Source organism: Barbatula barbatula, assembly GCF_947034865.1.
Source record: "Barbatula barbatula genome assembly, chromosome: 2".
Taxonomy (NCBI): domain Eukaryota; kingdom Metazoa; phylum Chordata; class Actinopteri; order Cypriniformes; family Nemacheilidae; genus Barbatula; species Barbatula barbatula.
Genome location: NC_136767.1, coordinates 1,090,568 through 1,116,105, shown reverse-complemented (window position 1 = coordinate 1,116,105; position 25,538 = coordinate 1,090,568). Strand labels below are relative to the sequence as shown.

Here is a 25,538-nt window from a genome sequence, read left to right as displayed (position 1 = left end):
CTCAGGTCGCATGTCTCGTATGGAACATGCATTCATCACGATGTAGTTAATCACAAATGTTATTATACGCTGGTATTAACACTGCTGTGCCAAAAACACGATTACACGTTCAGTACTTTGATAACATCTCCTTCGCCTCAAATAGTGAATGTGCAAATCTAACTTATTTACTGTTGACTGTATTTTCATGTGTGTACTTATGACTGATGTCATATGGGGTTTTGAATGTTGATGTTTAAAGCTGTTTATCATCCATGTAATCTTTTATTCTTACGAGGTCAATAAATCAGATCATTCCGTCTCTGTGTGTTTCCACCGGGTGCTTTCGTCTGTCAGTTTCTCGTGTTTCTAAGCATTTGTTTACAGTAAAACAAGCCATTCGGGACTTGATCCTAAAATACAGGACTGATCTGTGGTCATGTTTCTTTATGTGGTAAAACCTTACTACTGTCTAAGCTATGAGCATTTTATACAGTGAGAATGATGGTAATTTCACCACAATTTGTAGTGTCTTGAGATGCCAATATGTATCCCCGACAATACAAAGATCATGAATAACCGCAGTCGTTCCCAAACTGGGGGGGGGGTCATTGCAAGGGGGCACAACAAGTCTTAGGTATTGTTTATTAATCTCTTTATTATTATAACATTATCTTTTGATAATATTTCGTTTTAAATAGTATATATGCTTACTAGTTTTATGTATATTATACATGCTTACTGTTAAGAGCTTGCTGCATGTGCAAATGAAATCATATTACATTGAAATCAAACCAATATAATTCAATAAGCGTTACATGAGTTTGCAGGTTAATGACATTTTATGAGAGCGTCTTTATGTGGGTGTATGTTCGTGTGAAGGTCTTTTGGGGCTCGAAAACATGCTTCTCCACATAAGTTGTACTTTACTTTATAACAGTGAAATCATTTTTAAATAGGATCAGGTCACATAAATTGCTGGAAAGCAGGTAGAAATGGCACTACATTTATCTGATTATTTCAGAATGATTTAGATTTAGTCATGACCACAGAGCGACTAGCCTTAGCGGTTTCACGGTTTGTGATTACACGCAGCAGTGTTTGTGTGGGCAGTTTGTTCTAATGTACTAATGCTGTCCTACTGTAAAACACACATGTAAACACACTGAGTGTTCATCAAATAAACTTGATTTACATTTTATGCTGTTTAATCATGTGCTTTAATTTTCTATAACGTAAACAGTAAATTATCATCGTATGATTCCCTGATTGATTTTATATAACCTGTTTTCCTGATCAAACCTGCGGTCGGTCCTGGTCATGTTTCATTCAAAAGGATTAAAAGGGTGTTATGTTATTTTTAAGTCCATCTAATGTTTTTATGTTCAACTTTTTGTAGTTTACAGTTAGTTTAGGTAGTGTCTTCACGTTTTGTTTACGTTTCGAAGTTTTAGATTTTTTAAACATAACACCCCACCCCCCATTTACCTTTTTTATTAATTGATTTATTTTGCCAAACAACTTTCATTACTGTGTTGCAGTATTCAAAATTCAACAAGATTTTAAAATAACAGGATCCAAGCAGAGAATAATGGTAGGACCTACATTAATGCGTTGCATTAATAAACCCACAGTACATTAGCAATACATTGTCTGTGTACTATTACATTATGGTCTGGCCGTCTTTTAAGTTCTGGTGAGACAAATTTTCACCTGTTGGACAATAAAAACATATCCTATTCTAGACGGTTAAAAGTTGTCATATATGCTTTGTAGTTGAACATCTGTTTTGGTTTACATGAATCAAGACAAATCAATAATCCATAACAGAAAATGTAGTTTATTCATCCCATACACATGTAGTGTTCCACACTCCGCCCATGGTCTGTCTCTATATCTGTATGTTGTCTTTGTGATTGACAGGTCATGGATTGAAAATGTTAATCTCTCAGACTCAGAAGACAGTCCTCAATGGTGTAGAATGTCCGTGTCCCAGAATGCACCTGGCGGTTTTGTAACCAATGGCAGTGGGCGTGGAATCATCGCCCCATCTGAACCTGGAACCACAGTCAAAACACTCATCAAGTCCTTTGACACGACCTTGCCAAGTGAGCACGTGAACTTTTTTCTCTTTCTTTTCTAATTTCCGTATCTATATACAGGAATGTCTATGATCATACAATAAATAATGACAGCGTTTATAAGGTGCCACTATCAGGGTGAAACAGATGCTGGATCTCAGTCTGAGCTAAGGATGTAATGTTCTCCAAACATTTCCCGTCTGCAGTCACAATGTGTCTGTTACTCACGGACAGGAAAGTCTGGCTCGTATTGCATCAGCCGGGTCTCTCAAATCAATCCTGCTTGTCTTTTTGTTGGACCGATACTTTGGTAAGATATGGATGGTGAGGCCGCAGGACATCTGGTCGTTTATTAGCTTGTTTAATGTGCTCAGAATAATATGACAAAGAGGCCCGTTAATAATAATCCTTTAGTTCACTAAAGTGACTGTATGACTCTACTCTTTACTCTCAGGACTCTATTCTGCACAATACTGCCGATCTTTAAAGAAAAAGAGCTGAAACTATAATGTGCCGTTAGACGCTCAAATGAGCAAAACGGTCAACGGATGCTCAGAGGCCATTTCTTTACCTTTTCAATACTCTTTTATTTTTCCGCGTCAGTCTTGTGCCATTTAACTAAAAGGTGTCATTTTTGTGCCACAACAAACATATCTCATCTGCCATTATTTATCAAACACGAGGGCGTTATCTGTCAAATCCTTACGCCTAGTTGCTCAAACTAAATAGAATGAAATCAACTGAGATTTCTGGTGAAGTCAAAGGTGCAGAGAACTCTTTGTTTTCCAAAATCCTTTAAAATATCTTCTTTTGTGTTTAACAGAACAAAAACAGATTATTATCCTATCGTGGTAGACAACGGTGCACCAGAAATATCAGTTTCTAACATTTTACACACATCTTCCTTTGTGTACAACCACACAAAGACATTTAAACAGGTTTGGAGCAACTTGAGGTCAAATAATTCATGACAGAATTTTCATTTTCACCCAAACCTGCATGACTTTCATTCTTCTGCAGACCACAAACGAAGATCTTTTGAAGAATGTTGGTAACCACCAACATTGACTTCCATTGTATGAACACAAAACCACTGAGACGTTTCTCAAATATCATCCACATGAGGGTAAAACAATAATGACAATAATCTCACGATAGAGAGGCAAAAGAAACAGATCAAACTTCAAGTCCTTTCCTTCTGAGATACTTTGTGTTGTATGTGCAACGAAATAACATTTAAACAACGTTAAAATAACATTTACTATTGCCAGTAACAAGTGTTGAAATCAATTGTCTTAGACGGAGGCAGCCGCTCAGGACAGATTCACACGTCTCCCAGAAGCCCCTTGAGCGGCATACCGGTCCGCACGGCCCCTGCTGCAGCCGTCTCACCTATTCAGGTATTACAGTACTCATGTGACACCTCTATTTGACATGCTATCACTGATTCTTGCTTTATACTTCTAGAGGCATTCTGGAATCAAACTGTTTTCCAAGACCCTTGAGAGAAGAATCGCATTTGGAGGCTTCCCTCACTCCGGTACTATACAGGGACATTGACACATCTCATTTTATTTATAAAAACAAACAATTTTAACACGTTTATGACAGAAGTCTATGGAGCATCTTAACATGAGACTAGCGTGAAAAGAATCACTTAGTACTCTTGCCAGGGCCAAGATATATCCATTTACATCACATTTACGTTCGTTCATTTGCTTTTATGACATGCAGTGCGTTTCATGTATGTTCTATTAGCTGGCAAATCTTTCAAATGATGCCTTGAAAAGACTATAAAGTTACTGGTGTCCAACAGCTGAAATGACATATTTTTGTATGTAGTAGTTTACAAAATAGTGCACTTCAGTTTTTAAACATTGTGGGATGACTTGGTTTCGTGGGATTTCCGTTGTACTGCAAGTGTTTTACGCTAAACAATATTTGTTTTGTTTTTGTGAACCGTGGTCTGTGTGTAAAGTAGTTTCTGTGGTAGAGCTTACACTTACCGAACCTAAAACATATCCTTAAAGTCTTAACGCTAAAGCCAAACAGGATTTCAGATGCTTTGAAATGCAATTCATCTGTTGAGCTTTTCACAATGCCGTCCTATTATTTATGACGAAATGGAAGTGGTGCGTTGTGAACAATATTACGCCATTGAGCTCCGTAAATAAAAAAAACAATGTCAAAGGGGGAATAGAGATTTTAGCCTTTAAACTTTTCATGTTGTAATTCTTCCGACTATGCTAAGTTTTGCTTTGTTAAAGAGCTATTGACAAAAATGCAAAACAATACATATAGCTATGTCTTCAAAGACCTTACATTTTTTGTGTGAGCAATTTCTATCTACACACACCGCGGGTCCCCTTACAGGAGCGCAAAGAAGTGAAAACGTGACGAGATCTTTGTCCTGTGTCAGCCACCGTACGAAAGGGAGGGGTGGAGTGAGCCGTCAATTGCAAATTGCAACCTCACCACTAGATGCTGCTCAATTGTTTGTCATTTATTTAAAAAAATGCTTGTCATTTATTTACACTAATGTCATTCTAAACCTGTATGACACCAAATGAAGTCATGTCATTCAAATCTGGTTCGGGGAATTCAATACAGTGTAAATAGTGACTCGCTGTAGCACGTTTATACGACGGTCACATAAAGTGAGAGAATCGATTCCCTATGTGGTAAAATGAGGCCAGATAAGAACCGAGGATAATAGGACACAATGTTTCCCTACAGACCTGTTGTTCTGTCTCTCTCAGGCTCATGTGATGAAGCGAAGCCCTCGTCTCTTATGAGGAAGAGTCCGTCCCTGGAGTCAGTGATTAAAACTCCAGCTCATTTCAACAGCCGGACCTCCTCATTCGCTTACAACAGAGCCAACAGCAAACTCAAGTAAGCTTCACACACGTCTTTCCCTCTAGATGCACTAAAGCAACTTTCCAATTCATCCGCTTGACTCAGTCTTGACAGTCTATGAAAGACACGGCTGCTTTTTTTTATTCGGATGAAGTGGAGATACGATAATATGAGTCAGAGCAGAAAGGCCCTAAACTGTATTTCTCATCTGTGAACTTGAATCTTCAAGTATTCTTCTATTGTTTCGCACGAGCTAACCCCTGCTGTCCTGCTCAGAAACAGTGCCTGCAGTCCTCGGTGACTCACACTTTATGCAAAATCACGTCAGACAAGTCTGAACTGAAAATAAGAAGAAAAAGTTCTAACATCAAAACACAGCTGTTGTTTCCAGGTTATTGAAGTTTAACATTTATTTATTTATTAAACATCTGCCAGAATTGATGTGAAGTTCTTCAATTGGGTTTTAAAAAAGCATCTCAGGGTGAGACCTCAAGAAGCTGCTTGAGAAAATGACAAGAAAACATTTCTGTAAATTTTAAGCAAAGGGTGACCCCACTGAAGACGATAAAAGATATCGCTGCCGTCCTTGTGAAACCTTGTATCTCCATATTTTGTGCTTTACATTTTTTGCCCGTTAAAACGCCCTTAACGGTAGTCTGGATTTGACAAATATCTAACCAATGAAAAGTTTTAAAGTCCCAGTGAAATAAAAAATCACTATTCCTATTTTTTCATGAAATATTGCGTTTCTGATTTGGACATCCGAGCTATCAGAAGGACGACGACGATAACCATTTTGAATTATTATGGAAACATAGTTTCAAAAGTTACATGTGTGTTTATTTTTTATTTATTTTTGAGTTAACTACTTTATTATTTCTAAAATGTGGAAAAAGTATTGATCAAGAATCATTCAAAAAGATTAGTAAGAAAGTGACCGTAAACTTTTAAGTTTTAAAATCATCTCATATATAATTTGATGTTTCAGGTAAACTTGGCATGCGCTACTATAAACAGTAATTCTTTATTACAAAATATACAGCTGCGGACAGCCTCTAAATAGGAAATTTAGAAAAACGCAAAGTAATTTAGTTTACATGAACTTAGTATGTTACAAAAATGCAATAAAAGAATAAAGCCGTGATGAAGAAGAGAGGTCACATACAGTGTGTTGACTCACAGAGTCGTGTCATCTTCCCATGAGCACACACGAGACAATCTGATGGTCTTTCATGCTGTGTGTCACAGCGGCGACCCTCATGTCCCTGATGCTCTCTCACATGTGTGTGAGGATTTTAGCAGCGCTGAAACACTCCAACAGGCCAAAGTCACGTACAGTCTGCCATTACGTTTTACTCCCATGTACAGTTCTTTGACACTGTGTCTACACCGGACGCGACAGTCGCGCTGCATCCAGTGAGGACCAAATTAACAATTATAGTGTGTTCTAATGCGTTTCATGTTTTTTTTGTGTTGTGTCGCGTCCGGTGTAGACACGGTGTGAGAAGATGTTCAGTGTTTGCGTTTGGCGCTTAGTTGTGCCGGTAGGAATGCATGTCATCGCAGTTAAACCAATAACACCCGAGTACAGATGTTGTGTTAGTGACGTGGATCTTTGTGTCCCCAATGCTAGTGTGGAAAGAACAGACCCTCTGTCTGCTCTGGCGCGGGAGTACGGTGGATCTAAGAGGAACGCTCTACTGAAGTGGTGCCAGAAGAAAACAGAGGGCTATCCGGTAAGGAGCACAGATCTTGACCCCTCTCTCTGTCTGTTTCTTACTCACTCCCTCATTCTGTCAGTGACGTTTTATCGGTCGGACTGTTCAAATACTGCATTTCAAAGAGAATGTTGAGTGAAAAGTAATTTATGGGTTTTACAGTGAAGTGAGTATCTTCCACGCCACGAGTTTCCAAAATGAAATTCCACTTTAAAATGTTTTGACGCACAAAGAGCTCCGCCCCAAATGTATGTAATCTGTTGACTCAATGGATCAGAGATGACGTATTTTTGTAGGCTAACCCGGAAGGAAGCGCCACCCTGGTTCCCTCGACCAAAAGCCTGTGCATTTTTCCAATAGACTCCAAGCCACCACCACCACCAAGCCTCTGACTCTTTCAAACTGTACTTAAAACATGTTGCCTGGTAAGTAATTACTCCGGTGAATGAATCTGCATCTACCTTTTAAGGGATTTGTTCCCATCGTGCATTATTTGTGAGCTTAAGATGCACAATGATGTCTAACATCGCCGGCAAAAGAAGTCGTCGTTTTTTTGCAAATTGTTAGCAACCGGCGTTTTTTAGACACAATGAGGCTTAAAAAAATCACAAGCAGCTTATAATTGGTGTGTTTAATGTCACAGAATAAACGTAAAAATATTTAGAGTTTTTGTTTACCACATACCTTATTTAAGGCGATTTACAAAAAAAACATCGACTTTGGGGCGATGGAACCGAAAGTCCTAAAATGCTAACTCGCTTCCGGGGTTTGCATACAAAAATACGTCATCTGTGAACAGTTCAATGCCAAAGAATCACTTTACAGAAGAATCGAATGTCTTATAGCTGTCTTGTCTTATGCTTATACAGTTCACATATTAGAATATGTATCTAATAAAACAATTTTACAACTACTTTCGTTGTTGTTTACTACAGCTTTAAGTGCCTCGTTAAAAATAATCAGTGGCTCCTCCCCCTTTTAAAGTGGCCAATGGCGTTTAGTTTACCTCACAGTCTGGAATTTGATGACAAGCTGAAGTGCACAATGATGTCATCAAAATCATTAATGGGTATAAGTTTTGAATGCTTACTTTATATCATCAAAATCTGAATTGTTTTGGAGCCGGCTAACTTAAAAAACCTCAGTAAACATTTGTTTATTTTATTGCATCATTTTAATGGCCTTCATCTTTGACATTCTTATTACTTAAATTCAACCTGAATTATCTCCCGGTCCTCCCACTTTGCGTTATTTTTGTCTTTTCTCTCTCATCCTCCTCGTATTCCACAGCCTCGTTCCCTTTTAAACTTCACCGCAAAGCAAATAATCTTCACAAAGGAATTCACTTGTTAGAGCGCAGAGCAAACTTTCTCAGGCTTCCGGCGGACCGGTCCACAGAAATACTTTCTGCGTTTATCCAATAAGTCTGCGCCAATTACAACAACCATTGCAGGGCCATTTCATCAGAAAACAAGGGAAACAGTAGCTGTGTAAAGAGCATGTATCGACAGAAGACGTCTTGTGGTGTCTGCATCACTAAGTAAGGGTTCATCCACAGCTAGCCGTGCATTAAAGGGTTTTAATGCACACATTCCAGCCAATAAGAATCGAGTAATCAAACAGACCATGGTATTACAACATTTATTGTTTTATTGCATGGTATGATGTATAATAAGCTCAATTGGAATTTCTACCACGGGGGTCCGTGTCAGGCAGCGATGTTGAAAGAAAATTGGGCACTTGGAGATGTGCGTGAGGAGCTAATGTTGCTTCTGCTTCTCTTGCAGTTGTCATGTTTGTATGAGGCTCTGCCATTATCATGCGTAAGAGTAAGATGAGCGGATAAACGCTAGTACCCTCAGACGCTATAGAAATTGAAGGAGGTGTGCTGGCGTAACCAGAATACAGCGGCCCATTCGTGGTGATCTATTTAAGCAGCAGCTGCCGTCAGACTGCCCTCAGGTGACCTGCTCTGGCTGTTATTAGCGCTGGCACATACGGACAATTGTAGATGTAGCTTCGTTTTGTGGAAAAGTTCGGCCGGACGTCAGGTGTCGCAAGTCACAACAGACAGTTTGGTTACAGCTGGTTGTCCTTTCTGGGGTAGTGGCAGGTCAGCGAGATTTGTCCGAACATTGGCGTAAGCCCTCAGTTCTCAAGAAGGAGAAATAATGAGGTTTCTTTGGCCGGAATGCAATAAGAGGCTCAAACTAATAGCAGCAGATTTCAGCATTGAAATAATAAGCGTGCAACATTTTTCTGGGTGGTGGATAGGGAGATTGCGCCAGACAGTGGGTCTGCTAACGGTTTCATTTAATATGACTGTAAAATGATGGATAGGTTGTGTGGTCTGATGGTTAAGCATATCACAAATAATGCAACATGGACACAAATCTCTAAAGACGTGGATGTGGATTCCTTCGTGGAGTAAAGGGAACGCGGTTAAATAAAGATGAAGTTGTCGGGGGCTTAATGGTGGTGACGTTGATCGATACATCCGTTCATAGCCACATGTTAGCTTTTTACTTCTGCCGATTGAACTAAGGCGTCAAAAATAGTAAATATTGTGTTAATTTGTAAATGTTATCTTGATAGACAAAATGTGACACATCATAAATCTTTTCTTTGTTAATCAAATCCCAAATCCTATTTGTCGCGATCTTCCAAAACATATGAAATTGAGCTAATTTGCAACAAACATTGTAAAAGTCTACTTGAAAGGAAAGTTACGACCAAATGTTTTGTTTCGTCTTAAGATGACCTGTGTTCATGGGTCCTGAAATGAAAAGGTTAGGGAACCCCATGGGCTACAATAAGCAAACAAATTTTATCTTTGTGTTTTTTATTAAGATTTCAACTGTGACATATTTCACCTATTTATTCTCTATCACCAGTCTCTTGTAAGCATGTGTTTTCTCATTCATTGCTCGCTCAGCATGAAAATCCATCCTTTTTAGAGTGTCCGTCGTGAAGACGCGTAGACAAGATTGTGTAGATGGGAACAGCAATGGCCACAGGCCTCTTCTCACATGGCAGAGCTGAGAAAAGGTTAGCAGAAGAACACATGCTCCAAATTGAGTTTAATACGGGCTGAGGAAAAGGTCAAGGAAGGCTACTGGTCCACTATGTCATAAGAGACATACGCCGCGAGAACAGAGGATAACTAATTACCCGCTAACACGTTTAGACGGACACTACTGTCACCTGTGAATATACAAACACGCATTCTCTCAAAGCTGGCTTGAATCTCACTCCCATTCTCATCACCATCCTACATCTCCTGCAAACTTCAGTGGGATGGTCTCGTTAGCTGTTGAGCGGCAGGTGGGTTGTGTTGATGTGCTCAAGTGTGCCGTGCGAGACCCCCGTGACTGTATGAGAAATGATTTGTTTAGTTCTTCTCCCATTTGTTTAGAGATGAGGCCTATTACAACAGGCATTATCAGTAAAGCGCTATGAGTATTGACTGCCAGAGACGCACACACACACGTACGGCTGCACAGTTCAATTGATGTGTCCGGAAACTGCCTGCTTTATTGTTCTCATTTGTCTTGTTTGGAGCCGGTATGGCCGGTGTCTGAACCCCCACTCGCAGACGGAAAGAAAAGATTTATTAGATGTTATCACATTATGTAATAACTAATTGCGAATGCAGCAATAGTTCTGCCCTCTACACAGTGCAAGGTCCCTGTACAATAGATGCAAAACATTTTAATTTAAGTCAATTTTATTACATTTATTTTATGTAGTGAAAGAATAGATGAATTAAAGAACAAGCGAATGACGGAATGATGGAAGAAAGAAAGAAAGAAAAAGAGAACGATCAAACCAAAGAAAATAATGAATGATTGTAAGAAAGAAAGAAAAAATGGCAAGAAAGTAAGGAAAATTGTAAAGAAAGAAAGAGTAAAAGAAAGAAAAAATAATAAATGAAAGAATGAACAAATGAAAACATGAGTAAATGAAAGAAAGATAAAAAATAAAAGAAATGAATAAATGAAAGAACGTAAAACGTTTGCAGAAATTTAAGAATGAATAAATGAATGGGTGAATGGATGAAACAACCTAAGAGAAAAAAAGAAAGAACCAAATAAAACCTGAAAGAGCTTTATAAAGAATGAAGAAAGGAAGAAACGAATAAACAAAAGAATAAAAAGAAATAGTAATAAATAAAATTAAGAATAAAGGAAAGAACAGATTAGTGAAAGAAATCAGTGTACATTAGTGATTGGCAGTAATAAAGTCCTATTTTATAACTATTTCCAATGTGTTTTATAGTATCACTCCTCTGATGTTTGATAAAATGTCTGCAGAATTCGTATCGCAGTATCATCGGTTCTGAATCAGACGTGTCAGAAAGAAACAGCACTCGGTTCAGTGTACTGGTGATCTGAAAGCGGCTGCAACCGTCGAGAACCGATCAGTATCAGTTCTCTCTTCACCCCAACCAAATAATAAAATGGTGTATTTTGAGTAGGAGGGATGGTACAGACACCCCAGAAAGTGAATAATTCTAGTAATTATTTTGAATAACGTGCATCGAAAGATTCAGTTCGATTTGGTGAACCGGTTGAATGAAAGGACCCAGTTCAAAAGAATGATTTGTTTGCGAACCGGCCATCACTAGAAAGAACAAGCGAACGAAGTAATGAACAAATGAAAGACAGAACCAAATAAAAGAAAGAAATAAATGAATGGAAGAATGTTACATTTGAGCACAAATAAACAAAAGAACAAACGAAGAATTGATCAAATGAATGAAATAAGAACGTAGAAGAAAGAATGAATGAATTAATGAAGGACCGACTAAATGAATGAATGAAAGAACAAACTAGTGAAAGAAAGAAGGTGAGAGGAAGGTCAGGCTGGGGTCATGATAGTTATAGATGATTGAGTTGATGTTAGAGGAGCGTGTCTATTGCACACAGTGCGACAATCGCTGAAACATCACTTCACTTGATGTGTTTCTCCCGGGACCCTCATAACCGTCAATAACACACACTGTCTTATTTCACACAGTCCTCTAGTGTTTCACACGCTTACAGTATGTTTGAACAGTACGCGTGAACCTCTGTTGTTCTTGTATCGAATGTGAGAATTCTCATCACTGCGCTCACGGGCCGTGTCGTCGCCAAGGATACAGCCACGCTAATCCTAATTCAAATAACTCTCATCCGTATACGCGCAGGCAAACATCCACACACGGCCTTTTCGCTAGAGAGAGACTTAATGTTATGTGCCTCTAGAGATTTTTTCTGACGCTCGTAGGCCCTCAGGACTCGACGCTGCGTGTGAATGCCATGCTGCACGTAGACCACGTTAAAATGTCAGCGTCTGCGAATGGAATTGATCATGGAGGACTCTTAATAATGTAGTGCTGGACACAGTGAGAATGATGGAAACTTAATGAGCACGCAGAACCACAGAATCACTCGCACAAATCACTGCTTTTGTCTGCTGCGTTCACCTCTGGACGTTTTTTTGATTCGTGATATTTTTAAGGGCGATGTCCATTGTGCGTTAAGTGCGCACTCGTTGAGGATGCAATCTTGATTTTTGCATCATGGTGTTTTTCAAGGCTTAAAATTTTCGTTACAAGGTTCAATAGGACTTAAGTGTTATTGACAGACTGTGTGGCATGATGTCGATTTCCATAGAAAATCATTTTGACTTTCATCTCGACCCTCAATTTGTGAAAGCAAGCATATGTCGGAAGTTAAAGAGGTAAATCATTCAGGAGGGTTTAAAGCAAAGACTTTTTGTCACGCATCACAATATTTTATTCAATTTTGGCAAATGCTTTAGGTAAAGTCATTAAAATCTAAATTTTATCTCCCAGACATCAATGAGATTAAATGGAGAACAAATGGAAGCTTTTGCGTCTGGGATTAATCTCAACGTCTGAGCTCAGGGCCTGTTTGCAAGAAGCCCCTTAGGGTAAGAAATTGGTCAAGTCTGCATTCAAAAGTCAATATTTTAGATCTCAATAAGAACTCAAATATTTTAATCAATTATTTTACCTCTTAAATCCTCTACATTCATTTAACACCTCCATACTCTCCTTGGATTTCAACAATCATCTCTTTTGATTCTCAAACCGGGGGCTGTGGGCCCAAGATGGATCCAGGTGGGGGCCTCAAATTTGATGGCATTTTATTAAATATAGAAAAGTATCATACATTTTATGCAATTAAACATATAAAAATTAGACTACCAGCATAAAGAATTGTTGTTCTAGCATTGTATAAAGGAATATTAGTTTAATTGAAATTCTAAGGCCCAGTTTCACAGACACAGTTTAGCTTAAGCCAGGTCTATGTCTAAAGATGTTTATGTCGCTTTTATAAAAATGACTGGTGTGCATCTTGAGACAAAACAATGGCACTGATATACTTGAAGATATGTCTGGTTATATTCAATTAAGACAGGTCAAACATTCATCAAGAAATCCCTTGGGATCGAACCCATGACATGCTCTAAACACTGAGCCACAGGAAAGCTCAAATCTCGTGAGCAATATCATTTTCTTTTGGGAAAAACTAATTTCAGGAAATAACAGCATCTGCGGTCAAACATTTGATTCATTTGAAAATATGATGTTTATCGGAATAGAAGCTTTGTATAAATGACTCGGTGGCTTAAACAAGAACTTCTCACCCCAAAACGTAATCCTTCGCAATATTATTTCCCGAAAAATCTTTTCCCACTGTAGACCTTTTTTTAACTTTCTTTGAAGGACTTTATTTAGGTCAGCTGCATTTTTTCCCAAATAATCCAAACAAAAATCCGTCCCCGGAGCTGTTTGTTCAGGATGAAGACAATAAGAAATGAAAACAGGGGGTCGGCGGGCCGCTTCAAACAGAGGAATCAGCTGGGCCTGAACTGCATCCGCCTCCCTCTGTCGTTCTCATTCCCTCAGACAAACACAAACAGCACCGCTGGGGGTTCGGGACGTTCCGGGCAGATTTAGAGATGAAGAATGGCCTTTGGAAATACAGAAATATGGGGTATAACGCTTCAAGATAGGGGAAGACGCCGGAAGTGGAGGCCTTCTTCCTCCGCTTCTCTTCTTCTCGCACATGTAGAGCTTCTTGTAGGGCCGGTATTCTTGGAAACGAGCGCACAGATGTTTTCCTTACCGTGGTGCTTCATCGACACTTTGATCCAGAAATACCAGACCAAACAATGTCTGAAAACACTGTACTTCCTCACATGCCGCTTTTTCTAAGAGCTCTAAAATTGTCAGATTAAATTTGTGTGCTTTCTGAGAAAACACGAGCGCCGCTCAACCGTGCAGAACCAGCTGCGGGCCTATTCGGACATTGTGGCCGGTTGCCAGGGCGTCGCCTAGGGGGACATTTTTAGCATTTTGTATAACCAGGATGTAACTTTCGCTTCTCTCTGTTTAAAACGTAAAATTTTACTTTGATTTATGTACTTTTCTTTACCTGCGTTACAAAAACAACCGACATTTGCTCCAAAACCCGACCAGACAGCTGGAATTATAAATCATTATTGAAAGCTTACCGTTGTGAACTTAAATGTAAGTTTTATATAACTTTTATTTTAATTTTAGACGACAACAATCTCCATTATTTTCTGGTTACAAAATATCGCTCAGTTCTGTATGAAAGTATTTTGTTTCTTCCTATGGCATCCACCATGTGAAAAGTCCCATCATATATAAAACTAGTAGCATATTAATCCTCATCAAGCTATTGCATTTAAGGTTTCATTACTCGTCTTTCTAACAAGTTACCACAGATCACGGGTTCAAATTCACTTACAATAAATCTGAGGGATATCCCTTAATAACAAGGAACGGTGCCGGACGCGACACTTCCTGATAATAAAGTCATTGACCGATCTGTCCATCATGCAGTCGGTTAGGATTCACCTTCTTTTCTTCACCTCCTCATGAGCGAGTTAAGATCTAAGAGCGATTACCGGCGCGTCTGAGAGGTCAGACGGACAGCGCTGAACTGTTTGAGGAGCTCTGACCCTGTCGCTTCTAGTTTATTTGTGTCTTAGCCCTCTCTAACCTCAGATTTCTCCACCACCTGTATTTATTGTCCTCATCCAGAGGCGTGGAGAACACAGATTCAGCTAAACCAATGCCAGTACAAATATGAATGACTTTATTCGTTTTTTGTGGTTTGACGGGTTGTGCATCACTGTATGCTTTTGTTGGTGGAAAGAGCTGTCCTTAAAGATCCAACTTTGATGTTTCTCTTTATTAAACTGTCCTTAGTTAAAAAAATTGGTTACCTTCATCTCAGTCGAATAAGATTTTGTGACTTTTCTACATTTCCTATCTATATTCACATAAAAAAGCCTGGGCTTGATTCAGTTGTTCTGGAGGTATGTAAAGAAAAATGTCATCAATATGGTATTTGGGGTCAATGTGACCCCAATTGAAAATGAATGTTAAATGCTAAAAAATGCATTTGTTTAATTTGTAAAACAAAACATTTCAATGTAATTGCCATACGGAAATGAACACCTGGTACTAGAGCACATATGCAATGAAGAAAAGACATGTTCACGCGCACACACTCACTTGTATATGTGGTTTACAAGGACTCTACGTATGATTTTTATGCTGTACAAACAGTATATTCTATTCCCTAAACCTTACCATCACCCTTACCTTTTGGCAATTTGTTTCTTTTTAAAATATCATCAGTTATTATGTTTTGTTTTTGTGATTAAGTTTACAAGGACACAGGAAGTGTTTTTGCGTTGTTATACACATGTCATCACTCTTCAGCAGCAAAGCTGACATTGCACAATTCTTCACCTTTAATTCAATTTGGATAATCATTTAAGTGATGTTTTCATAAAAATATAATATTTCACATTTAAGCTAATGGTATAGTTGAGGAATTTTGTAGTAAATAGGTACAAAAGTACTTCAAATCTCCCAAATCACAGCATTAATGTATAGGTGACAAGTAAACAAGAAATACAGTATATATATCATTTGTATTATTAAAAATGTTTATATTTTTTACAATTACTCCATCAATTGTTGGGGTCATACTGACCCCAAATACCAGTAGTGTAAACAGGAAACGAGAATCATATGAGGGTTTTGAAAGAATAAATATAATCAGAATCGAGGTGTAAAATGAATGTTGATTGTAGAGGTAAAATAATGTGGATTTGGGTATATTTGAAGAGAAGAGAAGTGTTTGAGTTCTCTGCTGTAAAAAACTACATATGCCGGGTTTGAAGCATGGTAGCTGGTTTGTGCTGGTTTAATCTGGACATTTTCTGGTTTAAACTGGTCCTGATCTGGCTTAGGACCACATTAAACCAGCTTCCATCCTTCAAAACCTACCTCACCAGCATATGCTGTTTTTTTCAACAGGGTTCATATTGAGATCTTCAACAATATTTGACTTCTGATGGCAGACTTGACAAATCTGATCTCTTTTGAAACTCGAATGACAGAGACATTTATTAGATGTCTGAACTTGATCTGAGACGCAGATGAGACTTCGCTGTCCTTTAAAGTCCAGGATAAATTGCATAGATCTCATCTGTATTTTATTCTTATGGGTGTGTGTTCCTGTCATTCTCATAGCTATTACATGTCACGGTTGTGTTGACAGTGTGTGTGTGCATGTGTGTGTATTTGCTCTCAACAGGCAATTAAAGTGCATGAGCTAGTGTGTTTTAAAGGGCCGGTGCACATCTATGCACATCGCACATCACTATAAAGCAACTCTACTCAACCCAGCGTGTGAGCAGCTGAAGTGGTAATGTGACACACGTACAATTACGCTGTCTAAGACTAAAGACTTGTTTTCAATTGAGGCTCACCACCACAAACCAGCATGAGCTGGCTTTCTATTCTCACTGCAGCGACTGAAAATACATTTGCCTTCTGTTCTGGCTGAAAAGCAAAGCACATCGGTTAGCCAACGCTTATGGAAAACCACCAGCGTTTATCCTCTCGTTCCCTGACTCGTCTTTCTATTGAAGAGAGCAGAAGGTGATTTCCGGTGCGCGGGACGCTGTGTTTGCTTTATGGTGCATCGACGGAGGCTGGTGTTTTTATAACATTCATACTCCTCCTCTCCGTTCTGGTGACATTATCCTCCCCCCGTCACCCTCACATGCACGCTGACCAGGATGTGACTCCGTGCCTCACCGCCTCACTCCCGGCATTCCTGCGCCCAGCACACAAACACACCTCTTGGTGTTTATTTGCTCGTGTGTGTGTAATCGGGGTCTCGGACCACCTCTGCTAAAGATACAGCGCCGGCATGTGAGGAATGTCTGTCTGTGTGATGGTACATGTCCTCCGACAGATAGAAGGAGCCCTTAGGAAATCAATAGAAGAGCAGAACGTTCCGCATGTGTTCAGGGTCATTCTCATAACGGAATGTTAAAATAAACACAAGTCCAGCACAATTCAGTGGGTTTTGCTGTTTCTAGGGACTGGTTGAGTACATGTGTACATACTGATTTTTGTGTGTACTCTAATGTACTGTGAATTTAGTGCGCCTTTTTGGTCAGTTAGTTGAAGGAATAGGTCATCTACTCTGTTGAATAAAATGTTTTGAAGAAGAGCAATGATGGTAATTTGTAATCTCATTCGTACTCAGGTTTTGCTTTTATCTAATATTGCATGTTTTAAACGAATTACAATTTAATCTCGTAAAATTTGCTTGTTAAGTTGTGATGTAAGGACTACTGTTCTGTATTTATTTAACAAACTCACGGTGTACACTACAGTCTCCAGGCACAGGGAATCTCCAACATCAATATTTAAATAATTTATAGAAATTGAATGACTGTCCGGTCGTCTGGGATTTCGTTTATGAAGATAAAGGTTTGTAGTTTTCCGATAGTTTTACAGGATGCCATGAGTGTTTATTACTTGTGTGATGTCACCAGTGAGCAATGACTGCGCTAATGTCAGTTCTGAGATCAGTCTCTTCTTGCACAAGTTAAGGTGTTTGATTTATGCACTAAGAAATATGTTAAATAAAGAAACTGAAAGAATTTTTGTTCACTTCAAAATACATGTTTGTGCACTTAAAAATAAGTGATGTCTACTTAGTTTCATGAGGAGGATGAAGTCACACTTATTAAGATCTTAAATAAAAATATGAAAGTTCAAAATATTTTTTTTGGAGGGAACACATTTGTTTTGTATTCCCAACTCATCCGGTTTTACAGTGTAGCGTGTGTTTTGTTGTATGCCTTTAACATCTAATAGAGCGTTTGGACCTAGAAGCAGTGGTGCGTGACATCAGACTAAACAAGCAGATAGTTTGAGTCGATGCGTGTAAGGCGATGTTCACATTTTACTTCTTTTGCACATTCAAAAGTTCTTTGTTTTAAATGTTGATCCGCAGCAATCGCCTCTCAAAAAGGGAGCAACGTTGTCAGGACACGCATTCCATGTAACAGGCTCCTTTTTCGGAGGCACGTAGGCGCCGCATCCAGATGAAAATATTTAAACTTTTTTAAAACCCTCTTACTGTATTACACGGAAAGCATGGAAATGCAATATATATTTGTGGCGAGCAGCGCGGGATGAGAGCCGTGGGCGAACGGCGTGAGGAGCGACAACAGGGAAGGGCGAGAGAGGACCAGGCCTGGACTTTATGTTATGTTTTATTATATTTGAATTTCTTTATGTTATGTTTTATAAACTTTTGGTTTTGTTGTTTATTTGTTATATTAAAAGTCTGTTTTACGTTCGCCGGTTCCCACCTCCTTCCTTTCTTTTATTGAACCTTGTTACAATATGCTCTTCGTCTCTCACCATGTGTATGTTTCTTGGTGTTTATTGATGCAATGTAACAGTTATAATTCCCAACACAATAAATCTAACCGCCAACTCTATGTTTGTTGACATTTGTTGGATCAGTGTGAAGATGCCGAACATCCGAGCACACCTGAGAGAAAATGTCAAAAGATGTCGCCCAACAACGCGTCGCACAGATGGTGGGATTCCTCATGTGGGTGACGTCCATACTGCCGACCTTCTGACCCGGCTAATGAACTTCTCTTCCCCTTTCAACTCAGCCCCAGCGGCCCAGTTGAGGACCGAGCTCGTATCGGGGTCTCCTTTCAAATCTAACATCTGATTCTAAATCAAAAGATATTTGTGGCGTGTTGGGACTCTGAGGGCTCATAAGGGGCTTTTGGGGGCTGAGCCCAAGAGAACCGTCAAAGGACCTTTGCCCCGTTCCCAAACTCAAACATGCACGCGTTCACACAATGAAGAATGACATAGCGGACAGGACAGGACTTCTGGTAAAAGACAATAAGATAACAGATTGTGGGGTCCATCTCCACTTCCGTTGTGTCTTCTGTCACACACTGTTTTGGGTTTGAGACACCCTTTAACCTGTTCTTTTCCTCTTTTACATAAGTCACATAAAGATGCTTTGACAAGAGCATTTTTCTTGCCTGCGTTGACGTATTTCCCCTTGCAGGAGGAAGTTGGAATATTTTTTTAAGTAACAAACAACATCCAAACAACTCCTTTGACCTCCATTTCTCGAAATATCTTCTTTTGTGTTCCACTGTCATAAGAAAGGAAAAAGGGTTCATAAGTGTTGACCACATTTACATTTTTGAGGACACAGGCATGTGACATAGCATACAGACATGTTCAATTTTTCTCATTTTCTTGCAGAATATAGATGTGACAAACTTCAGCAGTAGTTGGAGCGACGGCCTGGCGTTTTGTGCTCTGTTGCACACCTATCTACCAGCACACATCCCTTACCAGGAACTTATCAGCCAGGACAAGGTACACACGCACACATCCGTTGGAGGTTACAGCAGCGATTAGTCTCCAGGCTCAATCCCTCTCTCTCTTTTTGATGGTACACAACATGTTAACAGGCAACGCTTCCCCTCCGCTGACCTGTCGCTTGTATTGAATTACTGCCTTCTGTACAGTACTGTTGACAGAATACATAAACAGATGGCATATAGAGCGGCGTACACCCTACGTACAAGACAAACAAACGGCCCTCGCCTTGCCGTGTCCTCATTCAATCACACATGCACATACAAAGAGCCGAGGTCTTCAGAGCTGTGACATATCGTAGCCATAAGTATAATAGTGATTACAGGAAGACATTATGCTTTTGAATTATTCACGTCGAGTGTGTTGTGAATGTCAAGGCTAGCAAAAGGCCTAGTGTATGGCACGTTCATCATGTTTTGGAGGGCTTTAAGTGTTGCTGGAGAACTCGCATCTATTTTTTTAACTGTTATAAATATTAAGATGGTCAGTTGCTAGTTTTGCTAAATAGAATCTCGTTTTTTTTTTAAAGGGCAGAAATCTCACACTGGCTTTCCAGGCAGCTGAAAGCATCGGTATCAAACCCTCTCTGGTGAGTTTACATTTATGCATTTGGCAAACGCTTTTTTCCAAAGCGACTTACATTGCATTGTACTATACAGTTGTGTCTGACTTTGTGCAATCCCTGGAAGCGAACTCATGACCTCAATGCTATAACCACTGAGCCACAGGAAAGCCAGGAAAGAAAGTCTAGGGAAGGCATTTACGAACGCATCTTTATGTTTTGTGCTGAGAATTATATTAGTTTTTTATTCAATTTAAATTACTTGTATTCAAACTGTATTTAAACATTTTTATATATATAGCGTTTGAAATGTAATGTAAATGTATTAATATTATTGGACTCGATGAAAGTCACTTTCGAAACTTTATACCAGGTACCACCAACATTTCTCAATAAAATTGGTGTATTTTGTAGGGCCTTCCAAACGATTAATTGTGATTAATCGCTTCTAGAATAACAGTTTGTGTTTTACATAATATATGTCTGTGTACTGTGCATATTCATGTGTATTTAAAGACGCTTACACATATACAGTACATATTTAGGAAGTATTTGCATGCGTCTATTTATATTTACCAATAATTTGAATGATTAGTACATGTTTATTTCTTTTTCTATCATTCATTTTTCATTTAACATTTTTTGTGAATAAAGGCATGTATGTGTATTTCTTTATAAATACAAAATTAACATGCACAGTACACAGACTTATATTATGTAAACACAAACGTTTATTTTGGATGCATCTGGTCGCGATTAAAATCAAATCAAAGTGAATTTTTAATTCTGTAAACGTTTGGTCAAATGACACAATAGTGTAAAACAAATATTGATAACAGGAAACACAAAGTGATACTTAATAACCTTCGGTGTTCCATAAAAGTAATTTGCACATCGTGAATCACATCGTGGTGCGTTTGATCCAGACTAACACATTTACAGACACATAGTTTGCGTATGCACCGTAACGGCAAGATGCAGCCAAACATTCAGCCGCCAATGCCATACTTAAAGATTATACAATGCCATTTACCTACAAGAGACAGAACATTCACATAATGGCGTCATGGCGTAAATTTTAAAGAAGAAAGTGAGATGAATCATCAACCAGATGAATTTCAACCAGATGAAAGATGATTTACTTGTAGTAAATTCATAAACTGTAGTTAACACTATAGTATACTTTAATATTTACTATAGTAATGTTCAAATATGCTATTTAGACGAATTTTACTGCAGTTGAATGTAGTAAATACTATAGTATACAACAGCATTTTTATGTACAAATGTGTTTACTACTGTATAGTAAAGTATTGAAGATACAGAACTCCCTTTTAAAGGAAAATACGAATTTGGGAAAAACTAAAGAATCGCTATTTGCCAAAAAAGTTAACGTACAGCCCTGTATAATATACATAACTGTGTTCAGAGGTGCATAAAGACTTTATATAAAGAAGCGTTTTATCAACTTAAAATGATCTTTTTCTATCTTCATATACCGCTGATGTTGTTTCTACAGTAGCCCAAACTGCTACAGAGCGTTTTTCATAAATACATGATCCCCTTCAATAAAGGAGCGAACACGTGACGACATCTTAGTCCTGTGTCAGCCACCGTAGTGCTTTGAACGGGAGAGGTGAGCGCTGGAGTGAGCCATTTGTTGCCATTCCCAATCTCACCACTAGAGGCCGCTAAACGTCATGCACTGGACCTTTAAATATTAATGTCAGTTTTACTATAAAATGGTGGCTTAGAGTTTCTTAGTACTTTAGATGGTTTTCTTAGTCCTGCTATTGAATCACTATCATCAGTAGATGTAGTGACTGATCACGTCTTATCAAGTCACACGACATTCATTTACATGTGTGTGTGCTGAATTCTGGACTATCAGTGTTGACCGTGTTGAACATGGACTAACAGGAGCAGAAATGACGATGAATGGACGTAATGACCCATCTCACTGCTCCTGATAATGTGCCCTTGAGAACCCTTGAAAGGTTCTTAAGCATCAATGACCTAAGAAGAGCCGCTTATACAGCAGAAAAGCTAATGGATGGTGATTATGAATGGAGAAAGTCGATAAATGCATCTCTTTTGTTCACAAGGGCACTATTGAGATAAATGGTGTTATAATTTATATCAGGCATCAGTTTCTATTAGAGATGGCTAAAAATAATCTGTTTTGTATGAATTGTATTGTATAGATTCAACACAATATCCAGACCTCGCTAAATTATTCTGTCTGTGATGTGTTGCTTTGTGCAATGCCTTTCATTCAAAAGACCGTTTGATTAGTGACCTGGAGCTGTATTGACAATATTTTGAGGGGGCACATATTGCTCATGATGGTTAAATTCGTGTCTTGCAGCCGTCTTGGCTCACAGACACACATCAAACACATGCAACATCTATCTGTGTACGTGATGCTATTGAAATGAGCTCAAGCTCTTCACAGGCGTTGACAGCATGGGCTTTAGAAGACCGCTGGTCAGCACAATATTTTGTGCTTGAGCAAACCAGAAAGAGAGCAAACGTCAGGGCCGAACATGTTAGATTTGTGTTACTTCTTCCTATCGCGTATATGCGCTGTTGATATAACTCGGCATTGAAAACGTGTGTGCTGAGAAAGAGAATGGTGAGAAGATGCAGGGGAACGTGTCCAAATGCATCACCGCCCGCTGGGGCTTTTTTAAAATGACCTGTAAATCTTTAATGATTCTGTGGGATCCTACACAGCCACGGATACTACAGAAAAATCCACTAGACGATATGGACACATACGATATGGCTGATGAGAATATCAAGGCAGTTAGTAATAACTTAAGCATGGTGTCTTGAGCGGGATGCCACACATTTCAAGTATAGAAAAATGTGTTATACGGTACGAGAATGCTTGAAATTTCTGACTGTTTATCGCACGGCTTTAGAATATAGAGCCCGCCGTGCATCTTATAAGCTTTTGCTGTATGTGAAGAACAGAAAGACCCATATGCATTTATAATAGCCAATACTAGGATGTAGAAAAAACAATGAGGCCGGTTTAACACAAATGTAATTGACTTAAATGAAAGACATACAGAAAATAGCTTTAGCCGTGTAGCACACGATATCACACAAATTCTGGATAGTTAAATATGTGATAAATTATATAGATTTATAAGATATATCGGTACGCAAAGCTAAATACAGCTCCGGCAAAAATGACGAGACCAGCATACATTTTGATTTAATTAGCATTTGTATTGTGGTCATTTCAGTCAAACCTCCTCTTCACATAAAACATATTTTTTCCTAAATACAGGAAAATTACTTGTAAGTGGATGTGAACTTTTTCTGTGCAGTATTTGAGATCTGAAAAATACAGAGCATATTTACTGTTGTTTTCACCTGTTCTCCGGTTTTCATTTTCTGCAAATAAATGCAAATAGACACAAATATATGTTTTTTAATTTGGGAGAAATATTGTTCGTAGTTCACAGAACGAAACAAAAAAGCATAATTTACCTAACCGGATTTTGATTTCCTCTGAGCATCACAGACATCATCCTTCGGACTCATAATGTATGGACGTCTGCTATATTGACTGTGGATTTGGGTGGAGATCTGTGCTCCTGACTGCCTGTAATATGTGCCCTGTGGATGTGATGTAATTGGCTCCTGCACATGTGATCATTATGACCTCTTAATGCTAAAGTTAAGCTCTCTGACCTGCTCTCTTAAAGCCATAATCCTCATATCTCATCACCGCAACATTAGCGGATGCCTGGAAAATCCAATTTCCAGCACAATCGCTCTTCCTTAGAGGAGAAGAGACCTGTGTGCCTTATGGATGTCACAACCTCTGGCAGTCTGTGAAAGACATTCGTCCTGTTCGCTTCTGTTTATAATCACATGAGGATCAAGTATTAACTGTCTATCAAAACGTCTCTTCCAGGTAAAATGCCTTTAGCTAAATGCTTTTTCTCTCTCTGTGTAGGACATAGATGAATTGATGCACACGGACCGACCAGACTGGCAGAGGGTGATGCAGTATGTGTCTCAGATCTACAAGTACTTTGAGACGTAATTCTGAGCAGAAGGATGGGGAAGAGAGAAGCGGCACCAAAGCACTTTTCTGCATCGGTTCAGTTTAGTCCAGTTCTTTAATTGTTGGAAACACACACAGTCAGATTCTTCTCGTAATGCCACCAGCATATAGAAACATCTTCTCTGACCGACGATCCGTTTTGAATTTGGATTTAACTTATTGTTTGAAGTGACTGCAGTCTTGCATTAACACATGATGTAGTTGTTTAGTATTTGGCATATTTTGCAAGCGTTAATCTTTATGAAGACAGTATTGTTACATAAATATACACATATATTAATACACCTAGAAAGTATTTTTAACGTTTTTCCGCAAATTATTTTAAGGACTACGCTATGAAAATGAATTGAATTTGCTTTGATGGAAATGTTTCTGTAGTTTTGACACATTTCATTGAAAATCTCTCAATTTATCAAAGCATCCAAACACTAAGACCATTTCGCTATCACGCTGAAAGCAAGTCAGAAAGTCAATCTCTGATTGAATACTATGAGACTATTGATTATTTAATGTTCATTGTGCCTGTTTAAATGACATTGGGTGTGTTTAAACGAACTAATATCAATAAGAATACAATAAGGAGCGTGCCAGCGATACATTCTGTGCCAGAAAGCAGGAATGGACGTGCAAAAAACATATTTTGGGATGAGAGTAAAATATGTCAAATGCGTTTCTGTTTTCAGTTGTAATAGCTGACAGCACTCGCAGAAATGTTTTGTACTGCATCTTATGGAAATGCTATTTATGAACTTTATACTATTGAACATTTGTGAATGAGTGTGTATGTGTTTGCTTTATGGTTAACGGTAATAAAGTGTTTTGCCTGATTGTTTGTTGTCATGAATCATGAGGAATAGAGCTGGCTGATGTAACGTGAAGAAAAAACAAGTGAGAAAGTGTTTTGACAGATGAAGGAGTCGTACTGGTTTTATAGTTCTGTTAACCTGTTCCACGTCAGGGCCCTTTTTGAGCATTCACATGAAAACGCACTGTTGGAATTAAAATGGCTGTAACTCATGAAATCTTTGGAATAAAGACCTACAGTTGGTCTTGTTTGAAAGAAGACAATTAGAAGATTAGTCCTAAAAAAAAATATCACACCAAATAATGTATTTTTGGAAAGGGATTTTGTTATGTTTATTATAAAAATAAATAAATAAAAGGTTTAGGGTATAAAAAATAATAAAAAAGACAATTAAAAAATTCAAATCAGATTTTTTTTTCTCGAAGGTCAAAGTCCCAAGGGTCAACAAGTGTTGTATCAAGTTTGGTCATGATACATAAAATTTTGAGGGGTCTGTAAAGTTTTTTAGCCGCCATACCACCTAAATCCTTTAGGGGCCCCATAGACTTCCATTGGTTTTAACACTTGAACTAATATTTGACCACAAAGGACATTGAGATGCTTTATTTTACTCTTCCACATACCAGACACAATTAAAAACTACAAAAGCACAGAAACAACATAAAA

General features: G+C 38.6%; 1 protein-coding gene across 3 annotated transcripts in view; it reads left to right on the top strand.

The window, feature by feature from the left end:
• specc1 (sperm antigen with calponin homology and coiled-coil domains 1) overlaps positions 1–24,895 on the top strand; it is a 64,279-nt gene extending 39,384 nt beyond the window's left edge. For all 3 annotated transcript variants that reach the window (XM_079449147.1, XM_079449146.1, XM_079449148.1), the window contains 8 exons: positions 1,903–2,087; positions 3,360–3,460; positions 3,528–3,600; positions 4,820–4,952; positions 6,550–6,652; positions 19,299–19,415; positions 19,948–20,007; positions 23,957–24,895. In XM_079449147.1, the coding sequence (XP_079305273.1) occupies positions 1,903–2,087; positions 3,360–3,460; positions 3,528–3,600; positions 4,820–4,952; positions 6,550–6,652; positions 19,299–19,415; positions 19,948–20,007; positions 23,957–24,046 (862 nt within the window). In that variant the 3' untranslated portion in view covers positions 24,047–24,895. The remainder of the gene's footprint in view (positions 1–1,902; positions 2,088–3,359; positions 3,461–3,527; positions 3,601–4,819; positions 4,953–6,549; positions 6,653–19,298; positions 19,416–19,947; positions 20,008–23,956) is intronic.
• The last annotated feature ends 643 nt before the right edge of the window (positions 24,896–25,538 follow it).